Source organism: Vipera berus, assembly GCF_964194415.1.
Source record: "Vipera berus genome assembly, chromosome: 2".
NCBI classification, from domain to species: domain Eukaryota; kingdom Metazoa; phylum Chordata; class Lepidosauria; order Squamata; family Viperidae; genus Vipera; species Vipera berus.
Genome location: NC_138203.1, coordinates 170,372,614 through 170,391,016, shown reverse-complemented (window position 1 = coordinate 170,391,016; position 18,403 = coordinate 170,372,614). Strand labels below are relative to the sequence as shown.

Sequence of the window (18,403 nt, the reverse complement as noted above, 5' to 3'; positions counted from 1 at the left end):
TGAAATTGAGTTTGACACCCCTGCTTTAGAAGCTGTAGGTGACCTCAGATGGTGCACCTTCAGAGTAAATAATAAAGCTCAAGTTAACTAATGAAACATCAAAATTGATAGCACTGGCCTAAAGGTTGTTTGAAATAAGGAGAAAATTCAAACCCAAAGCTTGGGGTTTTTTCACTTAGAAAAAGGCTAATGCATTTAATATTAGGGCATCTGAGATTACCTTAAATGCTGTACTGTACTGTGTAAACTACAAATACCTTCTGTCCCTTTAAGGCTTACTCTTTCTACATTCAGGACCGCCCCTTAGGGAGCATTTTGGGTTGTGAGTGTATTAGTTTCTCTTTCTCTTTATGTGCTTCCTGGGGGGAAATGGCTTCCTCTGGATCTCAGAAGCTGGAAGAAAAGTTAATATGTTGCATTTGTCTGGAGATGTTTACCACCCCTGTGACTGTGCCTTGTGGACACAGTTTTTGTGAGAAGTGCATCAGCAGCCACTGGGACAAAGAAGAACAAGGATTAAATGGTCAGAAGACTTGCACTTGCCCTGAATGCAGAACATGCTTTACAGAGAGACCCAAACTTAGCAAAACTGTCCAGCTTGAAAGCCTGGTAGAGCTGCTGAAACTGGAAGAAGTGTCCCCAGGGATCCCAGAAGTGGAGATGAGGAAGGCAGCTGATTCTCCAGCAAGGAAATGCCACGGCCATGGCCGGCCCTTGGAGCTTTACTGTGTAACTGAGAAACGCTGCATCTGCTGTGTGTGCACCGTAAGAAGCTGCCAAAAACACAAGAGGGCTCTCTTCGAAGAGGGACGGAAAGCTCAAGAAGTAAGCAGGGTGGCAGAATCAAAACTAGCGGCTGGTGGGCTAATAGAATTCATCCTATAGCTTATACAGCCCAAATTTACAGAGGCTAAGACGTGTCTAGTGCTAAATGGAACTGGGCGTGGTTTTCTCTGAACAGATAGTCCTCAACTTATGACCATTTGTTCAGCAAACGTACAAGTTACGGTGGTGTGGAACAAAGGGACAATGCAGTGCTCCCAAGGTCATGTGATCAAAATTGGGTGCTTGGCAGTGTGCCCACATTTACAACCATAAGGACACTTCAACTTCCCCATCTATCTCCCCTCCCCCATGCTTTTTTGGCTCCCTGTACTTTATGGCAGGTGTCCCCAACCTGTAGGCTGCAGCCCACTACTAGGCCGTGGCCTAATTGCCACCAGGCCGCATGAGTGGCTGGTCAGTGCGCACATCTGTGCACACACTACCCCCTCACGAGAGGGTCATTGCAAGCATTGCGGGCGATCACAGCCCCACTCAAACGAGAGTTGTGGACGGTTGCAGCCCCACTTGGGTCAATGTTGTGGGCACTTGTCTCACTTGCACGAACCTCATTGTGGGCACAAGTGTCATTGCAGTCATTCAAGGTCCCACTCACGTAAATGTCGTTACGAGCAGTCTTGACCTGACTCGCGTAAGCCTCATTGCGGGTGCTTTCAGCTTCACTTGCACAAGTGTTGTTGCATGTGTTCAAGGTCCCACTCACGCAAGCATTACCACAAACACAAAATCATCCCCTCTTTCCCTCCTCCCACCCCCGCTCTTGGCTGCCAACCCGGAAAGATTGAGAAACTCTGCTCTATGGCTCCTGCTACCTTAGCTGACCTTCACATCTTCTTGGCCGTGCTGTTAAGCAAGTGTGCACACCCTGTCCCTTTTGCAATTCAGGTGCTGGCCACACAAGACTTTCTTCCCCAGGTTGCACACAGTGATTTCCTCTCAAGAACTGGGGAAGATGATCTCACGTGGCAATAGCGAACAGCCAGCATGAACATGGCTTGTCAGCATCAGGAGTAAGATGATGGCGAAGGTCCATGGGACAGCAAAGTGCACTGTGGCATGGGCAACTGTGGCTCAGCTTGGGCTGGGCTTCATGCTGCAAAAAGGCTGGGGCTGAGGTTCCCATTGCACTGTGGGTCAGGAGCTGCAGGGAGCCACAGCATGCATGGTTCTAGAGTTGCTTGCTGCTTTACAAGATAGGGCCAGGGCAACCACAAGGGCAGAGATGTGGGGGGGATAGGTAGATGGGGGTAATTGAAGGGGAGGCGGTCCCTTATCTTGAATGAACACAGATCAGGGCTGGGAGAGACCAAATCCTAAATGGCTTGGATAGGGGTAGGTCGTTGGTTAACAACCAATGGAATTTAGTTGATGATGATAATAATGCCAGGACTACTGTTGCTAAGCAACATAGTCATATAATATAAATCAAGGACTATATGTATATATGCATATATTTGTATGAACCAGAGCATGTTGGCATGCTCTGATTTTCAAATATAGTCACCCATTGCACCTCCAATTAAGATTTCTAAACTGGGATATGTCCATAGATCCCACTATGGTAAGAATGCATGTTGGTCTTCTTAGGTATAGGTTTCCCTTCTTTTCTGCCCAGTAACACTAAGGTTCCATATTGGTGTTATAGTAAAGAGAATAACGTCCCTGCTAAATGCCACATTTGCCTCAAATGCAACCAAGCAATTATACTAATGTAACAGAACTAATAAGCTTAACAGTTAATAGTTTCTGATGTGCCTTAAGGTACAAGTCCAACATCTCATGAAATTATATTTCCTATATATATATTTACTTCAAAGTATTGATAATCTATTCTGGCCCCAAAACACGCTGCAAGCTAACAACAAAACAGGGTTAAAAATCAAAATATAAGGAATAAGAATAAATAATACAACAGCCAAATCTGATCACTGTCCACAGTCAACTCAGGCCAAAGGCACATTGGAATAATACTGTACTGCTTTACAGTAATTGTTTTCCGAGATTGAATAATAGGGCTCTTGGGCCTCTGAGGAAGAGGATTCTACATTGCAGGGGTAACCACAGAGAAGGTCTGTTGTCTGGTCCACAAATCATGTACAATTTGAAATGGGTAATGGTTATGCTTTGATGCTATCTCACAAGAGAGATGATGCTGAAGGTCTTGCTAAATCCAAACTATTACCATGGTTCAATATAAATGTGAGTGAACCCAATTGGCCCATATACCATCACATTTTTCTTGAGCCCATTGCTCTTTCTGAAGCGGATAAGCAGTTCCAGGATCTTGGTCATCTTGTTTCAACAATGGCAGCAAGGTGATATTATTACCGTAGAGCTGTGGGACCTTTGCAAAGGATTACATGGGTAATACTTTGGTGTATTTCCTTAGATATTTCTTCCAATGTGAATAGACCAACGTGAATATGCCAAGTGAAGTATTCTCTATAGGGCTGGAAGGATCAAGGAAAGTATGAAACAATTGCCCATTTGAACTTCTAGTCTCCTTTGACAGGAGTCAATCAAGGAAACCTTGGAAGAAAAACGGAAAGCGGCAGAAAGCATTGCGGCAGAAATACAGAAACTGGAGCAGCAGATGAACCATGTTAACGTGAGTCCTGTGGAAATAGTTTGTGCTTCGGCAGTGTTTAATCGCTCTTGTGGCAGCTGCTGAATAAACAGAGGTGGTCATTTCCTCCTCATTACTAGCTTGTGTCCACAAAGTAAAGGTCAGTACCCCTTCCATTGTCTTCCCTCCGCATTTTATTTTATTGCCATATGGTGCTTTAAGAAAAGTGGAGAGAGACATTAACTGCTATGAGGATAACTTGATGTTTTGAATGTTGGCTTCCTACAGGTTTTCTCAATGAAGTTCACATCAGGAATTTTGCAAAAGTTTGATCATCTAGTGGAAACCCTAGAAGAATGCAAGAAGAAGGTGCTGAAGAAGGCAACAAGTGAGCATGCTGCTTTGCTAAAGCAAATGCAGGAGAACCAGAATTGCCTACAGCATCATTTGGAGACTGTCACACAATACAGCAGGACAGCGGAAAGGCTGCTGAGCTGTGCGGATGATATCGTGTTTCTTGAAGTGGGTAAAAAAAATATGTATGTCTCTGTGCATTGGGAGAACATTGCTATCATTGTATGCTTAATACAGTTTCTTTGCCAGAACGTACAATTGGGATCAGAGTATCAAAAGCCAGAGGCCCCCAGTGTGCAACCAGATATTTCAAAATAGAGGACAGATCAGGAATGTGGAGAAGTAATAGACAGAATTCTTCCTGACATGTGAGGTTGCTCCAAATCCTTAAGAAAATGAAACTTTATTAATAAATCTCCCAACACTGTTGGAAGGGTTAGACTAAAGTAAAATGGTAGCAACTGAATAATGGTTTATCCTCCTACAGAAACTTTTGCATGAGCCAGCCTTCCTTCCTTCCTTCCTTCCTTCCTTCCTTCCTTCCTTCCTTCCTTCCTTCCTTCCTTCCTTCCTTCCCTTCCCTTCCCTTCCCTTCCCTTCCCTTCCCTTCCCTTCCCTTCCCTCCCCCCCTCTCTTTCTTTTCCATTGGGACCACCACTGCTAGTTTATGCAATATTCTTTCAACTTCGATTTTTAGATTTTAATCATTTTGTGATCTTCTCCAATTAGGATAGGATAGGATAGGATAGGATAGGATAGGATAGGATAGGATAGAATAGAATAGAATAGAATAGAATAGAATAGAATAGAATAGAATAGAATAGAATAGAATAGAATAGAATAGAATAGAATAGAATAGAATAGAATAGAATAGAATAGAATTGCAAGGTCTTCTAATCCAGCCCCGTGCTCAAGAAGGAGAACCTATACCATCTCAAGACAGGTGATTGTCTAGTCTCTTCTTAAAAATCTCCAGTGATGGAGTGCTCACAATTTCTTTGCCTTCTGTTCTTCTATCTTCTGGTATTGCCATATCAATTATCCATATGTCTTTTTTTTCAACCACATTAAATCTGGTGTGTTATGCACCAAGATTTTATCAGTTTGTATTTAGAAATCCCACAATGTTTTAACCTGCTCATTTTTGGCTATTTGTTTTCAACTATATGTTCCCACCAATTTTTTTATTGCTGGCAAGTGATAATTTTTACAGATGTTCCAGTGAATCATTTTGGCGACTGTGTTATGTAATTTATAGCCAGCTTGCTTGTTCTTTTTGCACAGCTGAGTATATGATCTACTATTGGTTGGTCACCAGAGGTTTACATTGGATTTGGCAATTTTGTCCATGTATTGAGGATCTGAGATAGGCAGATTTGTTGTTTAATAATGTTATAGGTGTCATCACAGGATGTAAGTTGTTCTAAGTGAAGATGCCTTTTGCAATTGACTGATGAAGATTTGTCAATGCTGCTGGTGTTTAGTGGTGTTCCAGATGTTTTAGAATTGCGCCCAAGGTTTCTATTCCTATTAGTATTATTTTACTTTCTTTTGCCACAGTTGTTCTACTCCTATTTACAGATCTTTATATTTTATGATTTTCTCCAGTTCTTTCTCTTCTATTCGGCTATTACTTTGTCTGTTTCATAATCACACCAGTTCTTATTTACAGGCAAATTTATTTTATTTTTCATTTTATTTATTAAACTTATATGCTGCCCATCTTGCCAGAGGCAGCTTACAAACATTGGATAAAATGCAGAATAAGATCTTAATTTTGGATAAAATGCAGAATAAGATTTTTTTTAAAAAAAATGAATTAAAATGAAACTAAGATATTGTTGCTACATTGTTGTGCTGTGGTTTATAGTCAATCTGTGAGATCCTCAGGTGGTCCATGGTTTATCCAATTTCTTTGCAGAGCTGGCATTTGCTATCTGTTGCTGTCTTCTCAGTTCTGGTTTTATATGCATTTGTTCTTAAGGCTTGATCTTGTGTAGCCAGAATTAGATTCTCTTTTTCTTCAAATTTCCTGCTCCTAGGCATTACCAGGTCTTGTTTTATCTGCTTTGACTGCTAGGTTGTTTTTGTTTTATGTACTGGCTGTGTAATACTTTGCCTTGCCATATCTCTTTTCTATTCTTCGTCTGGTCTTTCTTGTAAAGCAGTTTGTTTTCCTTAATATTCAATAAGCCTTCATGGTGTAGCTTCAATGCATCTTCTTCACTGTGCTCTTGTTATTTTTTTAATTATCCATCTTTGCGCTAGCAGAATAATTATTTTCTATTTTTTTGCAGGAGCAACATCTCCTCTCTCCACCTAGTAAATTGGAAGCTCCTCCAGTCATTCAATTTGATTTGGATAACAGTGAAGATACCGTCACCAAGTTCTTCACTGAATTCTTCAGGGTTCTGGAGGAACTTCAGTCAAATCTTTTGAATCCACAAATGGCTGGCAGAAAAAGTAATTATCAAGCTGTTTTATGGGCAATGAAAAAATCGGGTCACACTTGACAGGTCAATTTCCTAGCAGATATATATAAGAATCTGGTAGCACTTTTTTTAAAAAAAATTCAGTCTAGCCATACTATGCATCCAATGAAGTGATTAGTGGCTCAGAAAAGCTCATGCCTTTGAATAAAATGTGTTAGCTGGAAAAGGTTAGCTACCAGATTTCTCCTTATTTTGTGCTGCTTTAGACTAACATGGCTTTCCTCCAAAGTCTGGCAGGTGCATGAAGTATATTACAATAAAGTAATATACTTTAAAGTAATATACTTTACAAAGATGTAAAGAGGTTGGGTGAATTCAAGGAGTGGAATGTGTGCCTTACATGTGACTTAAGCATCTTTTCCCCTTTACGTTTCATTGAAAAAGAAAACACTGGACATTTTGATATGTTTGGATTGGTAAAGGAGAGAAATGAGCACCTTTACTCCTAAACTCTTTATGTCTTCACCCTACAAGAACAGAATATGATTTTTTAGCTCTGCTTATTTAGTTCTCTCCATCTCTATACTGGAGGCTGCAAAGGGAGCATCAGAAGAGCTGCATAGGGCACATGCACTACTGTTAACTGCCTACCACAGCTGTGAAAAAACGAATTTTGAATATAATTGTTTGCATTAGAGGATAATACTGTAAGAATAATAGGGAAATTATTCTTGTTTCAATTAGCCTATTCAAAGAAACTCAATTTGTATAGTAAGAATGATTTAAATGGATGCCCACTCCCCACAATAGTCTGCAAAGTCCAGATCGCCTAAAAGATTTTTAAAATGTGTTTTCACAAAGAAGATGTAATTCAGAGATAGTAACTCACCAAGATTTGTCACTTTAAAAAAAATCTGTAGTAACTTTCAAATTCATACATTTCTTCCCTTTTCATTTTCAGTATCAAACAGATCAACGTTTCTGTTCTTTTTCTTGAGTGATTAATATAATCAAAGATGGGATATTCCTGAGTGTCCTTATTTATTTCAAGTTGGTTGCTGTTCAAAGCTACAAGCATGTATATAGCGCTGAATAGCTTTTACAGGTGTTATTTAATCATTAGAATTTTTTTTACTTTTTTTTTCCTTCTAACTATTTTCCTACAAGTGCAGGGTCTACTTTTTTTCCCCCTGGATCAACCAAGCGTTGGTATGACTATCTTAGAAAGAGTTTAGAACGAGTTGGTTTCTCAGAATCTCATGCAGATCAATGTGTTTTCACACGCAATTCCAAGGGAACCACAGAACGGGTGTTAGTTTATGTGGACGACCTTGTTCTGAACCAGCCCTCTTCTCGCACCCCTAATCAAAAGAAGAGACTGGAAAGCGTCCAAGGCTAAAAGGCTTCTGCCAAGATTTAATAGTAAATACACAAGAGCTTATCTTCTCAAGCAAAAGAGTTGCTTTCAGCAACCAGCCCCTCCCCAAACACTCCTTTTATAGAGAGCTCAGGGCGTGGTCTCCCTGTGCCTCCTCCCGAGGAGTCCCATAGCCTTCCTTTGTTTGTCCCTGCTCGACTGCCTCCTGCGTCGGGCGTCCTTGAACAGGGCCAGCTGTGGGTCATCATCCTCCGCACTCTCGGGCTCACACAGCTGAGCAGAGGTTCCCGGCTGAGGACTCTGCAAAGTCTCCAAATCATCATCAGCCGGTTCGTTTCCCTCCTCCCCCACATCTGAGTCCTCCGATACATCGGAGCCGGCTGTCGGACCCACAGGCTGACCCTGAGTCACAACAGACCTATTATATGTAGGGCCTAACAAGGAAAGGTGTGATGAATTTGCCAAGGCCCTGGAAGAAAAGTTTACTCTGAAGTCTTTGGGGCGGGTTGACAAGTACTTGGATGTGCATATTTTGGCCACTAAAGGGGGGTTCGCTCTATCTCAAAAAGAAAAGATAGAGGAATTACTGGCCAAATGCATGACAGAATCTAATCCTACGCATAGCCCAATGCAAAGCGACTTTTACAACCACACCCATAAGGACGGTCCTGAGTTCACAGATAACACGCTTTACAGATCTGTGATTGGCTCCTTGCTATACATCAGCAATTGGAGCAGACCTGACATAGCTTTAGCTGTGAACCTATTGTCCAGGCACGTGGAACACCCAAAGGAATTCCACTGGACTGCTGTCAAAAGGGTGCTCAGATACCTAAAGGGCACAGCTGATGCCCTCCTTATGCTAGAACCAGAGAAGGGGAAGACGGCCCAGCTCTCCGCTTACTCAGACGCAGACTGGGCTGGAGACACCAAAACTAGACAGAGCACTTCTGGTTTCCTCATATTGCTAAATGGCTGCCCAATACATTGGCATGTTAGGCAGCAAAAATTTATTTCTTGCTCCACGGCCGAGGCTGAATATGCCAGCCTGTCAGACACGGCCAATGATTTGACTTGGTTCAATGAACTGATAACAAGCATCTGGGCATCTCCCCCTCTGCCCATCCAAATTCTAGAGGACAACACTGCCGCAATTGCAATCTCGGAGGCTTATGCAGTAGGCTCCAGATCTCGCCATATAGACATACGCTATAAAAATGTCAGGCAGCTTACCAAAAAGGGTTTTATACATGTTGAGCACTGTAACACAGCTGACCAGATAGCTGATCTGTTCACCAAACCTGTTCCCATTGACCGGCACAACCTTCTGTGTAAGCGTTTGTGTTTGGCCTTCTGAATGTTTTTCATGCATGTCTATGACACCTGCTCACCCCTTACATACATTCACTGGTCCCTGTCATTGGCTGGCAAGAAGGGGAATTGTTAGATGTTTAGTGCCAGCCATTGGCAGTTCCCCAAAAGGGTCATCAGATGGAGGCAAAGAGACTTCTTTGCTTCCACTGATGAGCCAAGGGTCCCAGACCCACAGCCCCATTGGCGAGAGAGTTTTATGGTCAAGGAGGGGCCAAGACCCCCCATAAATACCTCTGCACGAGGGGCTGTTCGTTGTTCTGATTCTAGTTTTTACTTCTTGTTCTGCTTCTACTCCTAGTTAGTTTAGTCATGTAATCCTAGCTGATCCAATGGTCTCAACAGAAGTTGACTAACCAACTTGTTGCCTGAGCCTGATGTTGTGGGCTGAGAAAGAGCGACTGGGCCAAAGTCACCCATTTTTCTTTCATGTCTAGGGTAGGACTTGAACTCGCAGTCTTCTGGGGTCTAGTCTTAACTATCAGGCCAAACAGTCTTTTCTGTTATTTTGAATAATTATAGATAGAAATTTTTTGAAGTTTGCTTTCTTCGTGCTGTTGAATTTTTCTTCTCTGTATTGCATTCTGCAGTCAGACGTGAGCCCAAAGTATTTGTGAAGAGGACGCCTGGGCTTTGTCTTTCAGAGAATGAATTAAGGACAAAGCTTCTAAAGGGTAAGAAAATGGGCTAATAAGTGGGGTCTCATTCTTCAATGTACACAAAGATGTCTCCTACTGATCCTGCTTCAACAGCGAATGCACTCTTTTCTTCCAGTAATTTTAGTTACGTTCCTAAAAGGAATTTATATAGTTCCCAAAAGATTTAAGAGTGGGACAGCAATAAAATGTTATACAAGATACAGCCCCCTCTCTTTTGAAAGAAGAAAAACAAACTCTTTATTTACTCCACGTGGTAGAATGGTGACCACAGTGGCTGAATTTGCTGCTCCCTGTTCATGGAAGAGGTTACTTATGCGAATAAGGCTCTTCTTTGTATGTGTAAAGCAATTTAATTCTGAAAAAAAAAACCTCGGGAAAAGATCTCACACTCCTTTCCTACGGGAAAACCTGCTCCCTCAATACAAAAAGGCTGCTTGTCTCAGTGATAACGAGACCGCACAAAATAGATGACAAACAGCAACCTTGAGGAGTAACAAAATGTTTTCACAATAACAGGTCAAGAACATATTACTAACTCCCAGGAGGTTTTAGGTCCCCTATTCTGTTTTCTCTTGGCTTCACTCTTTGAATATATTCTCTGTGCTTATATATCTTTTTGTATGAGTGTGAAATAAACTCCACAATTTCCCTATAAACTCTCTGTTGCCCAAGCATTATCTGGGTCAGTTGCCTTAATAGTAATTCGAGATAAGAGTTCAAAGGTGCTCAAGACGGATGGGACATGTACCATGGAGGACACTTTTGCATCACTCCCTGCTCCCTTATTCTGGATGGAAGAGTTTGCAATCTACCCAGCCCTTAGCCATGAAAGCCAGCTGAGTGACCTTGAGCCAGTCACTCACTCATTACAGCCCATCTCATGTTGTTGTTGTGGGGAAAAATAGGACAAGGGTGTCTTGAATATGTTTGCTGCTTTGAGTTATTTGTAAAAATAATAAAGGGAGATATAAATAATCAAATAAATAAAATTCCTAGACCTGGGAGCCAAACTTTACTGAACAGCCCTGATACAAGTAAATATATATCTGTGGGTTTCTCTCTTCCATCTGTTAACAGCATTTCCCTGCTTACGGATATTGTATGAGGGTTAGATATTTTTCTATAAATTGGAAAAATGGAAAATCACTTATTTCTTTGATAGCTGAATCCTATACAGGCAGTTCTCAACTTCATTGACTCCAGAATTATGGTTCTAAGTCGTGCCGGTCATTAAGCGGGTCATGTGGCAGTAGTCGTTAAGCAAACCCATTGTCCATATTGGGCATTTTTGCAGGAAACTGGAAGTAAATATTGTAAATAGCAGTCAGGTGACTCCAGAATGCTGCAAACAGCCATAAATGTGGGCCAATTGTTGAATGCCTGAAATGCAATCATGTGACCATAGGTGGGTCCAACAGGACTTTGAATCCAGGTCATAGCACCATTTATTTTTTTTGCTCCATCGTAACTTCTAATGGTTGTCAAGGAACCGGTCATAAGTCGAGGACTACCTGTACGTAAGTTGTGATGAATTCAGTGGGACTTCCCAGCAAGTATTTGGCCTGCAGAGTGAAGAATGTGATAAAAAAGAATGTTTGGGATAAATTCCCTAGGCTTGATAAGAGATGTTTTTGAAATCTGTTCTTAATGACATCCTCTTCTTTATCAAAAGGACACAAGTTTATCTTTTTATTTTTCACTTGTTATTAAGGAAAGAGCCAGAGCATACTCTTGTTGCCCAATATATTACCCAACAAATTCCACATGAAGAAAACCTATTTACTTTATCCACTTTTATCAGTCACTATAATTAAATTTGTGTGAACTGCCAATTGCATAATTCTTCTGAATGCAGTATTGTACAATATGCTGATTTTCAGGATACAAGTTTCATACAAATAAGTTTCAGAAAGAGAGGACATGAGTCAGCAGGTGTTGCAGAAAATACCACAGGCAACAAGAGAAACAGGAAAAACTGCAGAATACCAGTAGGCAACTGAAAAGCTGTACAAATGCTGGTCTTCATTCACACAATATGCTAAGATGAACTACAGTATATTTGGCCAGTTAGTGCAGCATGTGTTGTAAACTCAGTTAGCATGTTCAGTTTATGGCTTACTGTGTTGGGTACTCCCATGCAATTAGGTTAATTCAAAAAAACTACTGAATTCTGTTAACTACGAATTAGCAGCCCAAAGTTTGGATTTAAATATTCTGTTGCACAAACAGAATGCAACTTCAACATAACGCTAGTTATAACATGTCCACTGTAAAAACATTTGGAGGGCCTCACATTTGTCTGAAGCAAATTTCTCAAAATTAGTTTGGGGTAGGAATTCTTCCTTTTAACAGTGTCATTTTATGATCCAAACTCTAATCTTTAATTTCTGCATTTTCAATGACAATATTATTTTGGGTCTGATGCTTTTAAAATCATTTTTTTCAATTTAGTAGGCATATGAAAAAAGCACTGTAATCTATAAGCTATGTTGCCTCATTTTGAAGATAAAACAATATTTGGACGAGTTTGCCTGTTCTAGAAAAAATAAATTTGCCTGTTCTTGGATGAAATGAAACATGTAATAGTTTTAAATGTTCTGGACATAGAAAAAAGAAGGATCCAAGAAAAGCTTTCTTGTCTGTAACAGTCAGGACTAGATGGCAGCAGAAAACACAATACACTCTAAAATGTTGCTGCCATCTAGTTGTAATGCAGGGTTTTGCAATCCAGATCTTGTAGCCTTGGCCCTAGTGTTCCTGAAATTTGCCTTGGAAGTAGAGGTGTTCTACTGTAAGTAAAGATTCAGGCTGTCTTTGTTAACCTCTCACAGCAAACAACAAACCATTCAGTCAATTACTTTCTGTGGTATAGGAGGATATTCTGAGAGAACAGAACAGAACAGAAATAGATCCACTGTCCAGAAGAGGGACTCCTTCCTAGAAAATGCAAAAAGTTTTCCCCTGCCACAGAAATCAGAAATGCATATTGAATGTACATTAGGGTTAGAGTTACTTTTATAATACTGTATCAAGTAGTGCACAGAACAAAAAATATGCTTATGAGTCATGCACACACCTTGATCAATAAAGCAACTCTTCATATTAAACCTACAGAACTACAGATGATCTCTAGCAAACAGGTTGAAACAAGCAAGTTCAAGCACACCTTTGTAACAAATGCACCATAGATTGCACTAGCTTTGCATAAGAGCACTTTTAAAATGTATTTATCTTAACAAATTTTAGAAATATAGAAATAAATACAATACCACTGGCCACACATGAAAGTTTGTTGGCTATGGCAGTGGGTTTAAGGGAAGATAAGGAACTATGGGAGAAATGTCCCAAAGGTGCTTTTCTAAAGGCAAACTTGTTTTTTTTCCTTGAAAATGTTTCACTTCTCCTCCAAGAAGCTTCTGAGTGAATAGTGAATAGTCAGAACTGAAGAAAACTTTTGGGTGAAAAGTGAAACGTTTTCAAGGGAAAAAAAATCAAGAAAGTCCAGTTGCCTTTTGAAAAGCACCTTTGGGACAACTATGACCTAGTCTAGAGCAGACATGTCAAACTTGCGACGTCACATGACATCGTGTGACGTATCGGGACAGTTTTGCCATTGCCAGCAATGGGGTGGGTGCGGCTTCCGGATGATGCGTCCGGCCTACAGGCCGGCAGTTTGACACCCCTGCTCTAGAGAATGGGGCAAGGGACTAATCCTTCACCTCCCTCATGTAGCAGGTCAGAAAAGTCCAATATGCGGGGGGGGGGATGACTTAAATAAAATGGATTATTTCACCAGGACAGTGTTCAAGAGTGAGTGACAGTTTGTCATCATGTCCCTTGTCCTGTAGAACACTCATTCAGGACATTGATTGATGAGTAAAAGACTTATAATCAAGTACCTAATGCTAAGCCTTGGCAGACCTTGGCCATTGCCTCAAATAGTAGTAGACCCATTCCCTCACTTTCCTCTGAGAAGCTTAGTTGATATAGGACACAGCCTTGTGCACTACTCTTTGAACCAATAGGCACTCATCCCGGAAAGACAAAGTGCAAAGCATACTGTCTCAAATTAAGATTGGAGCATTTGGGCCTACTAAGAAAAATCCTAGGCCAGTTACTGCTGTTACAGGAGTGGGTGTGTGTGGGGGGGTGTTCAATGGATGGCCCTAGTCTTGTCCTCCATTTGGGCTATTTACACTGTCAGTGGCCCTCTGTACCAGAAGAGATTGTCAGTTATGAACAATAATTCCCTACACCTTTGGGTCACACAGAGAGAAAAAAGAAATGATTCTTTGGAACTTAACAGTTCAGCCCCTCAAGTCCAATGTAAAGTTGGATGGCTGTTTCTGCCATCCTTGGAGTGCAGCTGCTCCTGGAGGTAGCAAAGGACTCCTCCAAGAAAGAAATCGGGGAGGAACTTGGTTCAACATACAGCTGTTTCTGAGCTTGATGTTTTTTGCAAAGATGAAAACAAGTCACGTCTTATCCTTTGTAACTGAATGGGAAGTTCTTGGTATGTAGGTAGGAATACAGTGGCTTTGAAGGGGCAATGCTGCATCACGCTTTCCAGATTTCCTTAGTTTATGTAATTTATTCCCATCTTTTTAAAAAAATCAAAGTCTGTATCATTAAGTTAAAAAAATGTAGTTGTATCTCCATGACTGCAGAGATGTGTGTACATTACATAACCCAGCAAATAGATTGCCCTACAATAATGTTGTCTATGGTACATCCAGCCAAAGTTATTTTACTGAACGTTGATTGCACACTCACCATTCTTGGTTGTTTCTAGTTCACCTGGTTGATAAGGCTCCATTTACAGTATAGGCCCCTCAGTCTATCTCATAGTTGATAGAGACAATTGTGACATCAGTGTAGGTAGGCTGAAATATGTTTATATTTCTTTTTTTATTTTCTCATTCTAATTTTTAAAGTTCTTGTTTTTAATGAGACTGTATGCAGATTAACACACAAGGAACCAGTTAATTAAATCTCTAATTTATATGTTGAATCCAATTTACCATAATATAGAGGCAGTCATTCATCTTCTTTGGCAAAATGAAAACTAATCAAAATGGAAAGCCATAGCTGTTTCTCACAGAGGTGTTTGTTTTCAGTAATTAACAACAATGAATACAGGATAATCTGTGATGTGTATGTGTCTATTTCCTGGGTTTGGGCTTCTGGTTTGTATCTCTAGGGGAAATAATTATCTCATAAATCATATTTAGGCAGAATGCTAAGCAAAGGAATCCTGAATTGCCAGCAAGAACAGATACCCTTTATCATGGCATAGATTTCAAAAAAGACTATGGTGAGCTCTTCAGCTAGGAATAATCCTTGGCCCTGAAGCTAGTTTTCAGTTTTCATTAACCATATCCTGGGAACCAAGAGACTATCTGAGTTCTACTCCTGCCTTAGGCACAAAATCAACTGGGTGACCTTGGGCCAGTCCCTTTCTCTTAGCCCTAGGGAAAAAGCAGGGACAAACTACTTCTAAAAAGGTTGCCAAGGAAACTTATCCAGGAGTGAAGACTGATAGGAACTTATCCAGGAGGGACTCATCCAGGAGTCAAGATTGAGCAAAAGATGTAAAACTATTATTATTATTATTATTATTATTATTATTATTATTATTATTATTATTATTATTATTATTATTATTATTATTATTATTATTATTATTATTATTATTATTATTATTACTTTCCTACTTATTACAGCATTTAATGGGTTTAGTATTTTCCAACCCTAAAAAGTTATTTTTTCCTAGAATCCAGATTAAAGACTCCACATCTAAAAACAATGGTAACTTGTGACACTAATAAACATGAAGCAAAATTACATTACATCAGGGGTGTCAAACTGCCGGCCCGTGGGCCGGACGCATCATCCGGAAGCCGCACCCACCCCATTGGCAGCAATGGCAAAACTCCCGATACATTGTGCGACGTCACGTGACTTCGTGAGTTTGATATGTCTGCATTACATCATCTAGAGTTTAGAAAATACAGAATAACGAAAAAGGATCTGTTCAACAACACAACTCCTAACTTTTAAAATTAACCATTACTTTAATAATATATCCTGCTGTATAACATGTTTTGATGTGTAACGTGCTTTCCTTTAATGAACGTGCAGAATGGAAAATATTCCAGAAAGGAGGTAAATTGGTGCTTAAAGATTCTTGAGTTTTGCTTTTTTTCCCCCTAATATGTTACCATTGTCACTCCCGCAGATCAGCAGAATTTGACATTTGATCCGGTCACAGCCAACAAATACCTGCAGATATCTGATAATAATCAGAAGGCAAGTCATCCCCAAGGTTTTCAAAAGCCAAAGCCAAATGACCCTCAAAGGTTTGAGCCATGGCAAGTCATGTGTACTCAGAACTTCAGCCAAGGCAGTCACTACTGGGAAGTAGAGTTATCTGACCACTCCGTCATTGTTGGCGTAGCTTGCCAAACATTCACCAGATTGAAACAGGCTCATCAGAAGTTTACCATTGGGTTGGATAAACTCTCCTGGGGCCTGCATATCCAAGAAGACAGCTACGTGGCTTGGTACAACAACAAGTCTACAAAGATAAAAGAACCTCTGTGCAAATTCATTGGAGTTCTATTGGAGTGCGATCAAGGAACGATATCCTTTTACAGCATAGACAATAATATGAAATGCCTTCATGTTTTTCATGCCACCTTTACAGAGCCTCTGGTTCCAATTTTCTGGCTTTGTGAAGGTACAGCCCTGACTCTTTGCCAAAGGCCACCCAACCAGATTGTAACTGTTGAGAAGTCACCTGATTTACAAGTATAGGCAAAGACTGCCGCTATGGAAAAACTCTGAGTAAGCAAATAATTCTGGAACATTGAAAAAAAAAATTAAGCTACTTGGCTGTAGAAGAGACAATTCTTTTCTGTTTTTATAGTTCTCTTGTGAATTCTAGGTACAGATGTAATTACTGTAGATGCTTATACAGCAAGGTATCTGATGCATGTGTTTTTGAAGCTGCATAAAGCTTCTGACAAGTTACAAAATTAAGAAATGAATAGCAATAAAGAAGTAGTGTAAACATAATTAACTTTTAATTGGGAAATGGTCATAGCCAACAAAGAATCAAGTTGGGCAGAAAGAAAATGTACAGTAGTGTTTGCCCTGGACAGATCACTATTCACAAGCATTCTGCAGTCACTTCATTGTGAAGGTATATTGTGAAACAGTTAAGTACTGAAGTAGCCGAAGGACCACTCGGGACGACAGGCTAGTTAACAACCGGTTTATTAAGAGCAAGGCAAACAGAGAATAACTTGTCCGGCTTTTATAGCCGGCAGCTGGTCGCGAGGTCCAATCAGATGTGTTTATTTTGGCGCCGTGTCAGGCAGGGACCAATCTGTATCGTCTTCTGTTGACAGCTCCGGCTTCCGCGTGGTGTGGTGTTTTGACAGCCGCGAGCTGTCAGTGGCTGCGCCTGCGCTGTGTGGTGGATGCTTTGACAGCTCAGGCTTCTTCACGGTCCGGAGTTTGACAGCCGCGAGCTGTCAGTGGAGGCGCCTGCGCAGTGCGGGGAACTTTGACAGCTGTCAAAGTTCCCGCGTGTATTCCTGTCAGGCGGCTTCCCTTATATATGCTTTGACGATGCTTTTGTGCTGTTAGCAAATATATACACTTAAGGGAATGTTTACATATATAATACAAGTACATATATAGTTTCTCATATGGGTGACTGGATAATAACAAGTTCTTCAGAATTCATATTCCGGAAAGCAATTTTTAAAATTTATTTTTGTAACCTTTTTCCTATTAGAAGAGACTACAGTCTTTAAAAAGATCAACAAGATCTTTGAATGGAAAACAGAATTATAAAAATGCAAGCATTAATGTTTTATTTTTTTTAAAAAAAAAGCAGCTTAAAAGGAAATCTAGATCTAAAGCAGGTTTTATTCCATTTTTCTAAGTTTGTGAAAATTTGCAGGGAAAGAAAGCTTATTTTTCTATGGAGAAAATTATGACATAAGTATAACTAGCATTACAGGTTCTTGTCATGTTTATTATCTGTGCATACAAAAGGAAAGTTGGAATGATGTTATGTAATGATCCTCAGAACTGTCCATTACCACCCCAAACCACATCTTAGGAAAACCAAAACTCTTGGAGTCAGTTCTAGTCCAAAAGGAATTTTTACTAGGACATGCTTGGTTGTGGAAATACAAGACAGGACTTGGTATTGTTTTACAAATTGAAACTCTATAAAGGGATCCCGGTTCAACCCCCCTTCCCTCAACCCCATTTGGTCAGCCCCCTTCATTTTACTTTGTGTCATCCCTTTCCTGGGAAATCTTTATGGTTATTGCCTTCTTCCTCTACAGAATAAAGGAAGACACAGGCCAGTGCCTTCTTCTCTAACCCTCCCTTTTGTTCCCCCAGTTCAAAAGGTTCCCTTGGTCTTTGAAATAACCTAAGGCAGGCTGAATCCACATGTGTTCCTCCTTCCTGGGGAGATGACAGAATCCATGGGGGGGGAGAAACAATGTTTTAAACATACATTTATGAATGTGATATAAATGGATTCTGACATATATCTTAGAAAATTGAACAGGATAGGACCATATTTGGTATGTGTCTGTGGGAGGGAGATGAGGGCTGAAGAGAAACTGGAAAAAGAAAGATCAAAGTTGAAACTGAGTCAGATCTGGCTAGAGATTTGGGGGAAAAGATCCAGGAAAAATAATTCAGTCAATCTGTATGGGAACAGCAGGAGGCAGTTGCTCAGCTTGCTGTCAATTCCTCCATTCTAAGCACC

General features: G+C 40.4%; 1 protein-coding gene across 1 annotated transcript; it reads left to right on the top strand.

Moving 5' to 3' along the window:
- Positions 1-369: 369 nt before the first annotated feature.
- Positions 370-16,719, top strand: TRIM65 (tripartite motif containing 65; the record flags this gene model as incomplete). Its single annotated transcript, XM_081320687.1, has 6 exons — positions 370-825; positions 3,356-3,451; positions 3,698-3,931; positions 6,061-6,226; positions 9,535-9,618; positions 15,842-16,719. 6 exons carry the CDS (start codon positions 370-372, stop codon positions 16,417-16,419), a joined length of 1,614 nt encoding a protein of 537 aa, XP_081176813.1. The 3' UTR covers positions 16,420-16,719.
- Between the last annotated feature and the right edge of the window lie 1,684 nt (positions 16,720-18,403).